General features: G+C 33.5%; 2 protein-coding genes across 3 annotated transcripts in view; both read right to left on the reverse strand.

The window, feature by feature from the left end:
• Positions 1-5,585: 5,585 nt before the first annotated feature.
• Positions 5,586-11,537, reverse strand: LOC139524702 (uncharacterized). 2 transcript variants are annotated; one of them, XM_071319714.1, is made up of 4 exons: positions 11,366-11,537; positions 9,465-9,520; positions 8,758-8,848; positions 5,586-6,529 (listed from the first exon to the last, which is right to left on the reverse strand). In XM_071319714.1, the coding sequence occupies exon 4, from the start codon at positions 6,520-6,522 to the stop codon at positions 5,800-5,802; it is 723 nt and encodes a 240-aa protein (XP_071175815.1). In that variant the 5' UTR covers positions 6,523-6,529; positions 8,758-8,848; positions 9,465-9,520; positions 11,366-11,537; the 3' UTR covers positions 5,586-5,799. The 2 variants fall into 2 exon arrangements, with proteins under 2 accessions (XP_071175815.1, XP_071175816.1); XM_071319715.1 differs by lacking the exon at positions 9,465-9,520 and having other exon boundaries at positions 11,366-11,487.
• A 4,185-nt stretch (positions 11,538-15,722) lies between these two features.
• The window catches only part of LOC139524704 (Golgi pH regulator-like), a 60,870-nt gene continuing 59,382 nt past the window's right edge, over positions 15,723-17,210 (reverse strand). Inside the window, exons 14-15 of the mRNA XM_071319718.1 lie at positions 16,705-16,763; positions 15,723-15,970 (exon numbers count right to left, since the gene is read on the reverse strand). Of these exons, the coding sequence (XP_071175819.1) occupies positions 15,826-15,970; positions 16,705-16,763 (204 nt within the window). The 3' untranslated portion in view covers positions 15,723-15,825. The remainder of the gene's footprint in view (positions 15,971-16,704; positions 16,764-17,210) is intronic.

The raw sequence follows: 17,210 nt of genomic DNA on the forward strand, positions 1-17,210 counted from the left end.
GCCAATGGTGCCGACTTAAAAATCATTAATTCTCCGTATGCCGCATTCGTTTCTGTGTATTACAATTTCATAACAACTTTCGATTCCTGACACCGATTTTAACATATTTAAGCATCTGAATCATTTAGATTTCTATAAATTAGTAAACTTAGGGAAAATCCACCCACAAAAACTGACTGACTAACAAAATGCTAAAAACTGGGAACACTCCATCGAACAGGCTGCTTCAATATTTGTGAAAACCAAAAAAATGGAACATAAAACTTTTGTAAAAAACGTGATTTTTTTCTATACATATTTAAGCATCTGAATCATTTAGATTTCTATAAATTAGTAAACTAAGAAAAAAATCCATCCACAAAAACTGACTGACTATAACAAAATGCTAAAAAATTAGGGTAAGTTTTATGTTCCGTTTTGTTATAGTCAAAGACATATCGTACATATGTACCCTTTTATTTATGTAAATTATTAGATTTCATCTGATCTACATGAACGTATTTGTTTACTTGTAACCGGATGTCTTTACTGTAGATATTTGTAGTACGCATACGTGAATTGGGTATCGGGACAACTCGCCCTTTTTACATGTTCGCTCGTGGTCTGTTCGTCCTGAGTTCTTTTGCCCGTATAGCCCTGTGGTCATTCTTTTTACTCTTATCAAGGACGTTTTATAAATTCGTTGCATTTATTAAAAAATATCAATATTAGACAATCGTGTTCAGCCAGTCAAATTCTGTTTCTCATGATCAATTAATAAGCCAATCAAAAACGTTTTCTCTGAAGATTATTCTCACATGCTAGATTTTGAACTTGTGTTGTTTTCGTCTAGTTGTAAAATCGCCAGTGAACATGGCATGTGCATTTTCATCTGCAAGCAGGTTCTTACACAGCTGAGGGATAAAAGCATGGCTGATTGACAAAATTCAATGATGCAGTACTACCATAAAGATGATAAATAGTGATTATTTACACTAATTTTTTGACATAATACTTGTTGTAACATATTTTATTTTTGTATTCAATTAAATCATTTAAAGGACAATCTACTATTCTTTTTTCACGGTGACAAACAAACAGGTTGGGACCCCCCAATTATGAGTGGTGTTCTTTAAATGGGGGACTGTCCCTAAAACAAGGTGTCATTTTACTGTTGAATAAAATAAGAAAGAACATTTTAAAGATTTTTAACTCAAAAGTGGGAAAATTCATTATATTTGGAACAACTTTTCTAAATGAGGGTTCAAATTAATAAAGAAGATACAAGTTTAGAAACATCACAAAATTCTTTTGAGTTTTGACCATTTAATACTTGATAGATGCATAGTTCTTGGGGGGAAAGTTTCAACAAATAATATGAATATAAAGGTGCTCATTTTTTACAGTGGGTTGTAATGTACTTCCAATGAGGGTTACCCCTCATTTGGAGTGTTGTTCCCAACCTTGTTTAAGGTCTATCTTTGTGCATAATTCAAAATTGGAAATTTCAACAAGCATCTAATATTCTCGCACAAGAAAATAAACCCTGATCTGCTAGCTACATGTTCATCTTTTCTACCGATTTAATAACTAGAATCATGCAAACAGACTTAAGAAAATTGCATGTAAGTTCATCATACAAATTTGACACTTTTTCTAGACAATCCAGATCGTGCACATAGTAGCTAAAAATTGTAACCTTTAAAATTGTTGTCGCGCACTAAAAACTCCCATGGGAACTTTCAAAAGTTGGCAGGTATGTAACAAGTCTTACTATTTTTATGCCCCATTTATGGGCATTATTTTTTTCTGGTCTGTCCGTCTGTCCTGCTTCCGGTTAAATTTTATTGCCGAGGTAGTTTTTGATGAAGTTGAAATCCAATCAACTTGAAACTTTAGTGTTCCTTATGATATGATCTCTCTAATTTTGCTGCCAAATTAAAGATTTTACCTAATTTTCACAGTCCACTGAACATAGAAAATGATTGTGCGGATGGAAAATCCATGTACTTATGACACATGATTGTTTGAAGAAAAAAAATATGTCATAATGATAATGGAACAAAGCAGGCTGGGTAAGTGGGGCTGCTTTTATGGTAATTCAAGTTACCTTTTATTTAACTTTTTCCACCTCAGAGCTATCAGCTCTTTGATTTTTAAATTCCACAGGAAGCAATGTCTTTGCTCCAACTCCTACTTAGTAAATGCAGCGAACTTTGCGGGTAAGCAGTAAATGCCAATTAATCGGACAATAATTATATACTAAGGGAAGTCGACAATCATAAGTCGAAAGAAAACTAAATTATCATGGCCACAAAAAAGTGCGAAAACCGAATGACATACAACACCAAATCACTACACAGAAAAGTTACTACAGAATGAATTAAAAATGTGAAACATCAGGTTCTCCGGAAGGTTCAGCAGATCCATCTCCAATCGTGACATCCAACGCTCCGGAAGGTTCAGATCCATCTCCAATCGTGACATGCGCAGTTTGACTCTTGGTAAAATACATGTTTGAGTGATATTTGGTGATTATGGCTCATATAATAGCAGATTGGCAAGGATCTCTTGTCTAACCTAAGACCCACCCCGTTCATAAACCGTTGACACAAGAAAATTCTATAACTTGACAGAATTGAAATTGTTAAATAAAAACACGTTTTCTGGATAAAGGATAAAGAAAAGACTGATACTTTAGAAAACAACATGATAGATATTTTAAAATAAAATAGGACATACTACAACACTGAAACCTAAAACAATACCAACACACATACACACCTTTAAAACATAACCATTGGTGATGATATGTGCTCCGGAAGGGTTATCAAATCCTGATTCACTAGCTGCAATGTGTAAGGCCCAGATTGAAAAGATTTTTCGGCTGCGCTCATTACAAAAAATGGCACACTTTGTCATGTTGAAAAAATCCAAACGTGTCAACAATTTGAGTTGTACACTTGAATGTATGTATGTAAACGTTCTAAAAAGTAATGCTAAGTGTATTAAAAGAATAATGACGAATTTCTGACATGGGAAAGGAACATCAACAAGTGGCAGGTTAGTGTAGATTTGTGGAACCCCCTCCCCCTTTTTCACTTGAATTAAATGATCGTTCCCGGGCAATGCAGTAATTAGAGGCAAGCTTACAATACTTAACCTGTAATTAAAATAATGTCATCAGCGGACGACTACAGGGTATAGATTTAGATTTTATTTTATTTAAAGTGCAACCTGATACAATATACATGAAATTACAATTACATTACAATACATTAGCAATAGTATACCATATCAGCCAGCCTTTAGAGGCTTATGAAGCACTAACAATATTCATACAAGATTATAAACATACAAAGAATATATATTAACTCGATTATTCATTCTGAGATCTGAGGTTGTTTTAAGTTTTTATAAAAATATTTCTCTTTTTTTTTTGTGTTTGTTCTTTTACATCATTGCATAAGTGGTGGTTTTAATATGTTAATTGTGAATTCTCATTTAAAATAGATCTGTAATATAAATATGTATAATTTGAAAACATTTTAAGCTGGAATTGCTTCCCTTAAAATCAAGAGCAAAAATAATTTAGATGGGATTTCAATTAAAGTATGCATAAAAATTTTCTGTATGTGTTCAGTACTAGCTGCTGTTTGCACAAATTGTTTCGAATATCAATATCAAATCAATTTCTGAATATATCATAAATGAAAGGATAAAAAGGGGATGTTTTTCATATGAAAGTGTATGTAACATATCAATATGAGTTGCTTCCCTTAGCCACAGAGAAATGTTATTTTGATACATGTATATTGTCTTTTTTTTTTATTGTTATGTTGCATTTTTCTGTCATCATCTGTGTATAATGTTTAAAATCAAATTAGTGATATAGAAAATAGCCCAGGAAATATCGAAATACAAAAGGTATAGATATCATATGACAATCAACTTATATTATATAAATACAGTAATACTTTTCTTATAAATGCTGTTTACAATATTTCCAAGTAATATGATACTTAATATAGAAATATATTATAAATTAATAGATGTCATCATTATGCCTATTTCACTACCTTTAATGTTTGCACAACAAACACATTGTATATTGTAAAAATAAATATTATTTGCTATGTTTTTCAAAATTTCTTTTGGTTATATACACTGTGCACCACACTATTTATATACTCGAGTCCTTATATGCTTCTCTTTTAGGTGCATGAGCAAGTTATTATTCTTCAAGTTATACTTTTCCTGTTCTAAATATAATAATGAAATTTACTTAAGTGAGTTTTTGTCCATGTGTAGGGGAGACAATCAACACTAATTATCTCCCCTGTCCCAAGTACTATTGTTTAGACAAAAAGCAAAATAGTAAATTCTAATAATATTAAAAAATCATACAAGTGATAAAATAATGAATTATTTTACGGATAGTAGTATTACATTCTATCTGAGCACACACATACATATGTTTCTGAAGCTATCCTTCTAACTATGCTAGTTGAGTTTTCTATTTAGTTACAAGCTCAAAACATGTATATTTTAAAAAAGCAAAATGATGGTTTTCAAGTATTATCTCATCTAGTAAAACATTTCAACTTGGAAAAGAATTTTTATCTTATTAATGTAATATGAATTTATGTCTGTTAAAAATTATTGTTTCTTTTCGAATAAATATATATCATCATGATCATGTAAAGTTGTAAAGGGTTTTATTCTTCAAGAAATAAAATAAATATAGAAAATATAGTATAGTGATAAAGAATATTTTATATAAAAAAAAAAAAATAAAAAAAAAAAAAATAGAGATATACTTTGGCAATTTTATTTTTTCTTGCTTAAATTTGTATCTCATTCATGTTAGTTCTCAAGTTTTTTCTTTAGCAAAAGAACTTCATGCTTCATGGCGTATACAAAACCACTTGGGTAGTGTATAGTTCGATCAGCAGCCGGGTCAACTAAAGACTTAACAATTGGTACATGTATTTGCTATATTAAGGAGAAAGACCAAAACTTATGTATTTGCACCATTAAGGGCTAAGTACAAAAAAATGGTACTCATTATATTTAGGCGCAACAGAAAAACTTGGTATTTGCTTCATTAAGATTATAGCAATACAAGCATGTGTCCATATTTATATATATAGTACACGAATGCCCAAATCGCACCATCATTTTCTATAAAGTTAAGTGGACCGATAATCTAATTTTAACTCTACATTTAAATTAGAAAGATCATATCATAGGGAACATGTGTTATATAAGTTTCAAGTTGATTGGACTTCAACTACATCAAAAACTACCTTGACCAAAATGTTTAACCTGACACGAGACAGACGGACGTACGAATGAACGGACGAACAGACGAACGAACGGACGCACAGACCAGAAAACATAATGCCCTTCTACTATCGTAGGTGGGGCTTTACAATGGTATTTGCTACATTAAGTGAGAAAGAGCAAATACTAGTCGACCTGGAGCCAGAAGAATGTTTCAGGGTAAAGTGACATTTTTTCCTGTGACCATTTTCTTAAGTTAAAACACATTCAGTTTAATTCTCTGGTCTGTACTTATTAACTTTTACCCTTTTATTCGAACAGTTTGTCTTTTCCATTTATTAACTTGCATATATAGGCAGTAATACTGTTTCAATCAAGAAACAAAACAAAATTGTCAGCATAATAAGTCTGGATGCCATGAGCCTTCGATCATTGTTACATACATGACAGTAACAAAAGGACCTCATCATGTCGCAGTTCGTGCATTATAACACTAGCGTTCTCATGCATATGATTTTATGTTCTACCAATCTGCTATTCATCATCAGAACTAGATTCACTATTGCTCTCCTGCTTTGGACTTTCAGGTATATCTGTCATTGTTTCAACATCGATTGTCTCTGACTGAACTGTGCTCATTTCAGTCTCGGTAGTAGATTTGACTTCAGGCGCTGTAGAAACGTCTTTTGGGTTTTTAATGATTTTTGATAACCTCTTTCTGACTTTTAGGTAATTGTTTTCTTGATAAAGGTTTCCCTTGTTCTCTCGTAATATCTGTCTGAGATAACCCCAGTCTTTCCCACTGACAGGTGATAACATTATCCCCGTACTGTGGAGATATCTCAGACCATCTCTATTATCCTCGTATTCGTCCTCCCATTCTTCAATGTTTTTCAAACGAACAATTTTAAGTTGAACTTCGACCGTTTTTTCTGCCTCTTTGAATGATGCAATAAGATCACAAAATGCATTTGAAAAAGAAAAAGGGGGAGATTCGTTTGCTATTATTTCTAATTCAAGTGTAGAACTCTCAGATACATAAGGATCGTTAGTGATCCACTCGAGACATTTTTCATCAGCCCTGAGGGCATCACCTTCCATAGAATGGAATATTCTTATAATCGTGGTACTTCCCTCATCGACTGTTGTCGAACATACCATAACATCTTCCACTGGGGGCTCTTCTTTTATTCCTGCACACCATAATACATAAAATTCTCTTCTATACAAATGATGCTCATCACATTTATATTCCATTTTTATTCTGAAAAAAATATGTTAAAAAGTGACGATGGTTAATTTGTATTATAAATTCCCGACTGTCAGTGGCGGATCCAGAAATTTACACAAGTGGGGGCCCACTGACTGACCTAAGAGGGGGCCCGCTCCAGTCACGCTTCGATGATTCCCTATATAAGCAACCAAATTTTTTCCCAAAAAGGGGGGGGGCCCTGCCGCCCCCCTAAATCCGCCTTTGACTGTTAACATCGTCGTTATAATATAACGTTGATTCACGACGTCCAACTACCGGAATGAAGAATTCTTGTATACTCTCGCTACAACAAACCCGTTCCCTATTGCCGAATTAGACTCATTACCGGGTTTGAACTAACATTAGCAACACGACGTGTGACACATGTGGAGCAGGTTCTGCTTACTAATCCGGACCATCTGAGATCACCCCTAGTTTTTGGTGGGGTTCGTGTTGATCAGTCTTTAGTTTTCTATGCCGTTTAATTTTGTGTACTATTGTTTGTCTGAAGACGTCTGTATAGTATCTTTCGCCTCTCTTTTGTATCTCTTTAGAGCGGATTTCAAACTATATGCAATTTATCCATACTCCCATCTTAAAACATGTGGTGAACGAGAATTTAAAATAGACACAGAGTGTGCCTGTATCTGTGACTAAACGGTCTTGATTGTGGAATAAAATATAAGAAGATGACAAGAGCGTAATACACAAATCAAAAGTCGAAAGACAATCAACACTGTGAGCATGATACGCCTACAACACTGTGAGCATGATACGCCTACAAAACAATCAACACTGTGAGCATGATACGCCTACAAAACAATCAACACTGTGAGCATGATTCGCCTACAAAACAGTGTTACAGAAAATGAGATTAAAATTAATGAAGATAGTTAAAATTATTCGGAAGATTTTTATAAAATTTCACGAGATAGGTGCAAGAAACTGCATTTTGAAACTATAAAAAAAAATGGAATAAATCTAAAAAATAACCTCTTTACTTCTTAATTTGCGTTCGTATTCATTTATATATGTAACGATATGAAACAAACTGATCGTCTTATTCGTCGCACTACTGCGTCCAGCCATTCCGTTACTTTGTCAACAACAGTTACTGAAGAGGTTATTATAAAACATAAATAAACAGCTGAGCCACGCGCCACGAGCGCATGCTACACCTGTCGTCTTGTGTGTGAAGTTTTATGCAATAATCATAAATAGTTTTAGTGAGTCTGTGTATGATTTTTAATTTGTGTTTCTTGTGTATAATTCCGAGAGTTTAGTATGACGTCCATTATCACTGAACTAGTAAACATATTTGTTTAGGGGCCAGCTGAAGGACGCCTCCGGGTGTGGGAGTTTCTCGCTACATTGAAGACCCATTGGTGGCCTTCGGCTGTTGTCTGCTCTATGGTCGGGTTGTTGTCGCTTTGACACATTCCCCATTTCCATTCTCAATTTTATTATAGATACGGCCCCAACCGTTTTTTTTTTACAAACTCAATAACTCTAAAATAAATTTTTGAATCATCACCAAAAAGTGTACAGATCTTTAGATTAATATAACTAAGAAGTGTGTAAATTTTTAGCAATAATCATAAATCGTTTTTGAGATACGGCGCGAAATGTATTAACTCCCTTTTGTTTTGCAAAAAAACTCAATAAGTTAACTCTTATATAAAATTTTGAATCATCACCAAAAAGTATACAGATCTTTAGATTAATATAACTAAGAAATGTGTCAAGTTTTAACCAATACTCATACATCGTTTTTGAGATACGCCGACATGTAAAAAAAACCACTCCCCTGTTTTAGTTACGTAGTCCTGCAACTCAAAACGTTTTAATCTTATTTTCAGCAAAAAGTATACAGATCGTTTGACCATCATAAGAAACAACTCTGTGAAATTTGGATAAGTTATTCTCAAGTTAGGGTGAGACAGGTTTACGCTGGACAGACGGATAGATGGACAGACAAACAGACGGACACCAGGCATGTGTATGTTATAATATGTCCCGTCAAAATTTTGACGGGAGTATAAAAACAAAAAATGACCAAAATTTGAAACATTCTTTCGGTTAACAGTAATTTGTAAGCAGATTAAATGCATGTCTTTCAAGGCCTCTCTTTACTCTTAACTCTAATTTCTGGTGCACGTGCATTATGGTCTATATGATTTGCCGATATATAATTCCAAGCAAAAAAAAACAGCAATCAGAATGTATCTAAGTACTCTTACCTTTGAATGACTTCACAAGGTCAAGTAATGGAATGTTGCAAGTGTTATAAAACTTGTCTGCTGACCTTGCTGTTGTCTTATTTCAGGGTACCTTGAATTAAAGAGGATAACGATACGTAAATGCATAATTTTATAAGTAATGTTTTTCGTAATAATATATATGTAAAGTCCTTACACACATTATTTCCAAATAACAGACTTAAACTTGAAAATAAAATATCTCGAATAGAATATCGATAGCAAGGCTATTTTGCATCTCTACCATTTAAAAAGCAGCACATTCTAAATGGTGTTAATTTTCTTTCAATTGTTGGATATATGCTGGTGTATCATGTAAACCGACTACCTGGGCACGTATCTCAAGTATCAAATATCACAACAGATTTTATGTTTTTATTCTTCCATATCATTATTTTTACTACTCACTATTTCCTAATTGTTTCTGTTAACGAATGGCTAAATCATGATAATCTTATTTACGAAATCAAACAATAAAATCTTAATAGTCTGACATTTCACTTGTTCAATTGGTAGTCAAATGACCTTAAAGATTTATGCATAGCATGTACTAAACTATATCCTTTTATCAAATTTGTTTAATCAGCTTAATTCATGGTATTTGACATACTCTCTGAGGACATACTACCTCCTTTGTGAAATATTTCAATTTACCGTAAGATTTAGATGTACTTTTACTAAAATCATACCTTCTGTCACGTATCAATCTCTTCTCAACCGATGATAATCTGAATCTGTATTTTCCCTGTAACAGTGTAACATGTGTAAAATGATTAACCTCTGTTTGACACTCTTCTTTCTCAACTTAATATAAAATACGTTTTAAAGGAGCGTGGGCATGTAAACATTATAAAATCTCACATTGAAGAGTCATTGAATGTCGAGTCAGTAATTTCAACAATCAACAACTTATATATATATATCAAAAGTAAATAAATGTGTTTGTCGGTTGATCACAAAGGGAACTGTTAAAAGTGATCAAAGATATCTTTGGAAATAACTAATTGTTTGGCACTTCTGTTGCTTAAGAACTACTTGACTTTACAAAATGAAAGTAACCCCCCCCCCCCAAAAAAAAAATCACAAATAAAAAGAAAACATAAACAAAACAAAAAAAAACAATAATCACACAAAAAATACAATAATTTTTTATTTAAATTTGAATGGAAGAAATTATTAACGGCTGCGGCAAATATCATATGAAGACCAAGAACAATATAATATGTCCCTTGTTTTACCAGTCAATAGAACCATAGATATAACATTATAAGGGCTTTTTATATCTATGATAGAACAGAAGACAATGAACTCGTGAAATATTTACTTAATACTTGCATATTGATTTTGTTTGTGTCACATGCTAGGCATAGCATAAATGACAACATATATTTGAAAATAAAACAAATTGACGTTCTTGTTCGACCTTTAAGTAGAACATCTTAGCGGATCGCAGTAAGAAAGTTATATAAAAACTTTAATCAGAGAAGTTCTATCTGAAACAGAAGGTAAATATTTTACAATGATCCGAAACAATGAATGCAGATAAGCTAGCTGTTCTCAAGATGCAGCAATGTTGTCCACAAAGTAGTTCATCTCACAGGCACTTTTCTCAGAAAAAAAAACGTCCTATATACCTTAATATAACACATTAAGGTATATAGGGAAAAAAAAATTCTGAGACAAGTGCCTGTGACACCGGGTTCTTATTTTGGATTCCAGCCAACATTACCTGCCTACTTGTATAGGGACTTTTTTTTAACAATTGATAAACCTTTATAAAACTAATGCTCTTGTTTGTCAAGCCTAAATGAATGGAGTATTAATATATTATTGGGGGGTGGGGGTCTTCAATTTCGCCGGGGCTATTAACACATAAACACATACACAATAACTTTTATCGGAGATAATTATTGTATCGGTCACGTTGGATGAAGAAGGCATTTAGGAGAAATTCTATTCCAGGAATTATATTTTGAAAGTATATGGATTTTGTTTATTTGTTAAAACGTAAATATGAACTTACATATAAAGGGTTAAAATTTACATAAAAAGGTCAACGAACTTTTGTGTACTATAAATAAAGCTACCACGTGTCAAATGTATACTGTTTATGTGTGTTTCCTTAATTCATCTTTCTTGAGGGAAATGGATATGTTTGCGGTGCCGTTTTCTATGTCCTCTTAAGTTAAAACATTTTTACAACGAAAACTACTTTCAAGTACCAACTTTTGTTATGCATGTAATATGAGCTGTACTTTCACTTCCTCTTATGAAGCACCATTTTATACTGATTAGACAGGAACAAGCTTGCATATATATTCAAATACAATCGGAAAATGGTACAGCCCATATATTAAGCAACAGGTGAAAAGGGATATTCAATAATCTAACCCCCCTTTTCCTTAATCAAGCGGTCCCAATATAATACCTAGATATGTAAAATAGAACATCTATAACCCCTGACTACCTGCAATAAAAAGTCCCATTAAAACCTATACCATCCGCAAATAATCTCCCCCTTTCTCCCTCGAAATCAAACAGTATCACTTATACCTAGATATATTGTAAAATAGAACATGTAAAGTCTTACCTTCAACACCTACTGTTATCAATCACCTGAATCTTTACCAGTAGAAGATACTGAGAGGAGATATATAAATCAATGGGGCAATGATCTACTTGTTCTTTTAAAATGTCAGTCAGTTATGTAACAAGAATTAGGCGAACATTTATAACTGACCTGCACCGGTTAAGTACATAATCACGTGTCTTATAAAAAGAACACTTATTGCCGATCAGCTATCAAGACTCACAACTGACCTTGTTCAGCATACAAAACAGCAATTAACATCACAAAACAGCAATTAATATCATAGAATAATTGATAAGTCTTTACTTAGTCACTGTTTAACGTTTAACTTTTAACATTTCGGTTGTTAAAATAATATATTTCAATACCTTCCAATCATGCAACAGAACCAGTGACAGATCCAGAAATTTTCATAAGTGGGGGCCCACTCACTGCCCGCTCCAGTCAAGCTTATGCGATTCCCTACATAATTAACCATTTTTTTACCAAAAAGGGGGGATTCATGTCCAGTGTACAAAGTAGTACCGATATTATCGACATCGTAAAGTAGACAATGTCGACACAATAATGTACAGCGTTGCCGATATCGTTTCATACTATTGTCTACATCGTTGACATTGACGATATCGCGAAGAAGACAATGTCGACACGATATTGTACAACGTTGTCGATATCGTTTCATACTCTTGTCTACATCGTTAAAATTGACGATATCGCGAAGTAGACAATGTCAGCACGATAGTGTACAACGTTTTCGATATCGTTTCATACTCTTGTCTACATCGCTGACATTGCCGGTATCGCTAACACATTACTCGTGTTTACATTGTTAATTTTGAATACAACGATGTCGACATGGTGTTGTACTACTTTGTCGATATCCTTTCATCATCTTGTCTCTGCATGGTTGGCATTGCCGACATCGCGAAAAAGACGATGTCAAAACACTGTTTTACAACGTAATTTATAAAGTCAACATCGCAAATATTAGGAGGGGAGGAGGAGGAGGAGGAGGATAAAGATTTGCAAGAAAAACTATCCAAATAAGTTCTACTATCAAGAACATCGACACAGGCGTAAAATAAATACATCATTTTAAATTGAAATTGATAAACTTCTTGTCTCTACATGGTTGGTATTGCCGACATTGCGAAAAGACAATGTCAAAACACTGTTTTACAACGTAATCTATAATGTGATGTCAACATTGCACATTAAAATCTGTCTAAATAGGTTCTACTATAAAGAAATCTAGTTAATTCATATTTTATAATGGGGCCGGATCGACTTGGGGACGGATCGACGTGGGCCGGATCGACTTGGGCCGGATCGACTTGGGCCGGATCGACTTTGGGCCGGATTGACTTTGGGCCGGATCGGTTTGGGGCCGGAACGACCGGATACCATAAAGAACATCGACACAGGTGTAATAAAAATACATTATTTGAAAATGTAATTGATAAACTAAACACTTCAGTACAATGTAGACGATGTTGTAACAATGTTGTCGACTTCGAGATGTCAGCAATGTAACCGATGTTGACAGAGAAGGGGGCGATGTAGTCGATGTCGTCACGATGTTGTCAACATCATGATATCGGCGATGCCAACGATGAAGGAACCAAGAAAAATGATGTAGACGATGTCGTCACGATGTTGTCAACATCACGATGTCGGCGATGTCCAGGAAAGGGGGGACGATGTAGACGATGTCGTCACGAAATTGACAACATCACGATGTCAGCGATGTCAACGCTGTAAACAGGAAAAAGGACGATGTTGCGAGCAGGTATAACTTCATGAACGAAGTTGACAATATCGGCGATATCGTCACTACATCGTGCACTGGACATACGGCTATGTCAAGGAGATAAATGCACAAAGATTGACATAAGTTTGTCGTCACGGTGTTTTCAACATCGCGATCTCGGCGATGTCAATGATGTAGACACCAAGAGAAACGATGTAAACGGTGTAGTCATGATGTCAACGATGTAGACAGGAAAGTGGGACAACGTAGACGATGTCGGCGATGTCAATGATGTAGATAGGAAAGGATGATGATGTAGACGATGTCGTCACGATGTTGTCATAATCACGATGTCAAAGGTGTAGACAAGGCGGACGATGTCATCGCGATGTCGTCAACAACATGATGTCGGCGATGTCAACGATGTAGACAGAAAAGGGGACGATGTAGACAATGTTGCAAGCATGTATAAAAACATGAACAAAGTTGACAATATCGGTGATATCGTGGTGATATCGTCACTACATCGTGCACTGGACATACTGTTATACCATGGAAATAAATGCATAAAGGTTGACATAAGTTTGTAGAGCCGTGCCTAATTCACTTCAAAACGTAAAAGTGAAAAAATGCCCCTTAGTCCCCCTCTGAGAACCACTGTACCAAGATGATATAGAAGTTTCTTACGATTCAGTAATGTTTTTTGGTGAGACATTACAAACTTTTAATTTATTTCCTGATAATGCTACATATATGGCTGCACATGCTCTCCGTGAAAACGTTAGAACTTTGTATAGTTAAACAAATGGGAAGAGTGAGTAACAGTTTAACTGTTATTTCAAGTTTGTAGTATAAACATGTTATTTTAAGCAAATAATGCTTCTTCTTGTAATTTATTGGGATAGTCGAGGCCAGGTAAGAAAAAAAGACTAATACTTCCCATTCACTTTCTGGCATTGAAAATCTGTACAGGTTTGTTCAGAGCAATGCACAAAATATTAGAATGTAGATGGTATGAGACCAGTTCCACAGGATCAAATACTTTGAGCTTGCTATCAATAACTGTGTGCATTTTCAGATAAGCTAACTATCCACCAAGTTCTAATGAAGTAGATGTTAGCAATCATACAGCCTTCAGTAATAAGAAAAACACATACCTTATATTCAGCTTAGGTTTTTTTGTTAAGTGATTTTTATTGTATGGTGTTTTATGTATCACGGGTGTCAGTGCACTGATCTAGATTAAAAATGGTGAGGGATGACATCTAATAAAATTAGAACGAAAACAAAAACTTTAGCAACTTTTCCATTTATAAAGCGACATAGAATGAAATTCAAAACAGTGTGGCTGTGGCCATTGATTGACACATTAAATTCATCCATTGACTGGGACAATTTAGTAAACGTTTGTATGTAACAACTACTGCTCACTATGTACTTTTTAAAGACACCTAAACTATGGGGTCACCAAAGGTTCTCAACACCTTAATAAAGTAATTCGAAAAACTAATCAGAAATAAAACGATGTTTTGATTTATATCAATTATATAATTCAAAACATAAAGGTTATTCCTGATTAATTTTTTGAATTATTTTATAATTAAAGGCGTTAAGAAATCTTTGGTGACCCCACAGTTTAAATGTCTATCGTAGGTACGTCGTGAACAGTGGTCGTTACAGACAAACGTTCACGTAAAATGTCCCAGTCAATGAATGAATTTGATGTGTCAATCAATGGCCACAGCCACACTGTTTTGAATTTCATTCTAAATCTAGAAAGGTAAAAGTGACACCATCAAAATTCACCCTTGATCTGTGGTTTAATAGTAATGTGTATTTTGTAAAGTTTCAAAACATTTGGTTGAGGAAAACAAAAGTTAAAGAACAGAAACCAATTTTGGGATGTACGGATGGACAGACATACAGATGAACAAGGGTAAAAGTTACTGCCTCCATAATCCGAAGAGGCATACACAAAATTTGATCCTACAGCATATTATTGTTTCTGTCTGAATCAAGGAAGCTAGTCAATAGTTATCTTTCGTTTTTTAAAAGTTATTCAGTATTTTGTGTTGATAGAAGATCTCTGATAGTTTCTGATTAATCTATTTTACATCATTTCTAGACTTGTTTTGTAAAAGCTTGCTGTATCAGTGTGTAAAGAAACCTGTCGACTGTTGATGATTTATGTTAGAAATCTGTTTAGTTTTGTTGCGTTGCCCACCTCATTGGCACATACCCTAAATCTTCTCTCATTCCTCTATATGTATAATCATACTATTTCTTGCCTTGTTTGAGGAACTTCTCACTAGTCTCTCACTTAAACTTTTTCCTATATGGAAGACTCTATGTAAAGACAGAAAAAGGTTGATTTCATATAATTCTTGCTTAAAGGAGCACAAAGCCTATGCCTTAATAATTTAAACCAGACTAAAAATTGTGTTAAATTTTAAAAACTTTCATAGATGGCACGCATACAGCAGCTGGTTTAACTAGTAAGCAAAAAATCTTATTTCAGAACAAAGAACCATGAAAAACATATTGACTAACAGTACCCTCAATTACCATCTTGTGCAATGTATTTAGATGTTAGAATAAAATATCTGATCAGATTTGGTTACATGTTTTTATATATTCATCAACAATTAACTTTTAAACAAAAGTACATAATAAATCTAAAATAAAAATAAATATTGTCTGTTGATTCTCATTATATCATGTTCTTCTCCGGAGATTGTTTATGTGCTATATATAGAAATCCTATACTGGACAAGGCACTGACCAGGAATATGACATCAAACCATCGGTGATAAAAATTAAACTGTAAATCTCCTAATACCTCTGTTATAATTGATCTGAAATTAAATTTAAAATAGCAATTATTTTTACCTGTAGTCTTTAATTTCAAACTTTAAACATGTACATGTAGAGTAAAGAAACAACAAATTGTCGTCTATTGGTAAAATAACGAATTTTAATGATGCTTAACAATGCTTTAAATGTTATAAGGTGGTGAAAATAACTTAAGGAAGCTGGCTTGTCATGTTTTGGATTTTTTGTCAGATTTTCGGAATCCTCTGGTTTTATCCATTTGAATGGCTTGAAATACTTTGCCTGGTGACCCCAATTTTTCTTTTTATAAATCTTTTACATGTATAAAGATAAGCCATCTGTTAAACTTTTATAAAATTTTAATTACTTTTTAACAGTTTTTGTGAAATCTTCAACTTGTCAATGATAAATCTGAAAAGTCAAGAGAGAATTTTTTCCCGCCAAAATTTCAATGGCTAATATCTTGAAAACAAGCACGGTGACCTATTTATTTTATTTGCTCTTTGGATTCATTTATTAATCCCCTATCAATATAAGATAGTGTTTTGAAAAGTTAATTACTTTGAAACTGAGAAGCGAACTCCCTTAAGCAACTTGAATAATTCTTATAGTGTACCAACGAATTAAGTAGTAAATTGGCAAAAAAAAAGTTCAATGTCTTTATGTTCTTCAACTGTCAAATGTTAAATCCTTTTTTTTATAACTTTAATCATTTTTTTACTTTCGTTTTCTGATTTTTTTTAACAGAAATTCTTACCTATATTCTATTGGCATATTCATTCTAATTAACAAAACTGATGACACAAAATACATCCCCTGTAAATATAAGTATACTATCATAAATTTCAAACTCCTGCTTTTAAGTAAAAAAATAAGTCAAAAAAGGACAATCAACCACTGTTATAGATTATGCCGATGACTACAATCAAATAAGATGTTTTAATCATTGGTGTTCACAAAGTTAGACAAGCCAGTAGTTAAGTGGTTGTTGTTGGTTTATGTCTGTTATATTTGTTTCTCGTAAATTGTTTTGTTATAAATTAGGCCATAAGTTTTTTTCATTTTAATTGTTTCATATTTTTCATGTCGGAGCCTTTTAAAACAGACCATACTGTAAGGGTTTTTCTCATTGTTAAATTTTGTACAGTTGCCAATAATTTGCATGCATCCACTACATTTAAAATGATGTGGATAGTTGTTTCATTGGCAATATCACCACATCAACTAATTCAAATAGTGCTGTTCTTCAAAATAACTATTATA

Source organism: Mytilus edulis, chromosome 5 (assembly GCF_963676685.1).
Source record: "Mytilus edulis chromosome 5, xbMytEdul2.2, whole genome shotgun sequence".
Classification (NCBI taxonomy): Eukaryota; Metazoa; Mollusca; class Bivalvia; order Mytilida; family Mytilidae; genus Mytilus; species Mytilus edulis.

Bases quoted from the DNA above. Each gene is read 5' to 3' on its own strand.
- LOC139524702 (XM_071319714.1), bottom strand. From the start codon at position 6,522: ATGGAATATAAATGTGATGAGCATCATTTGTATAGAAGAGAATTTTAT.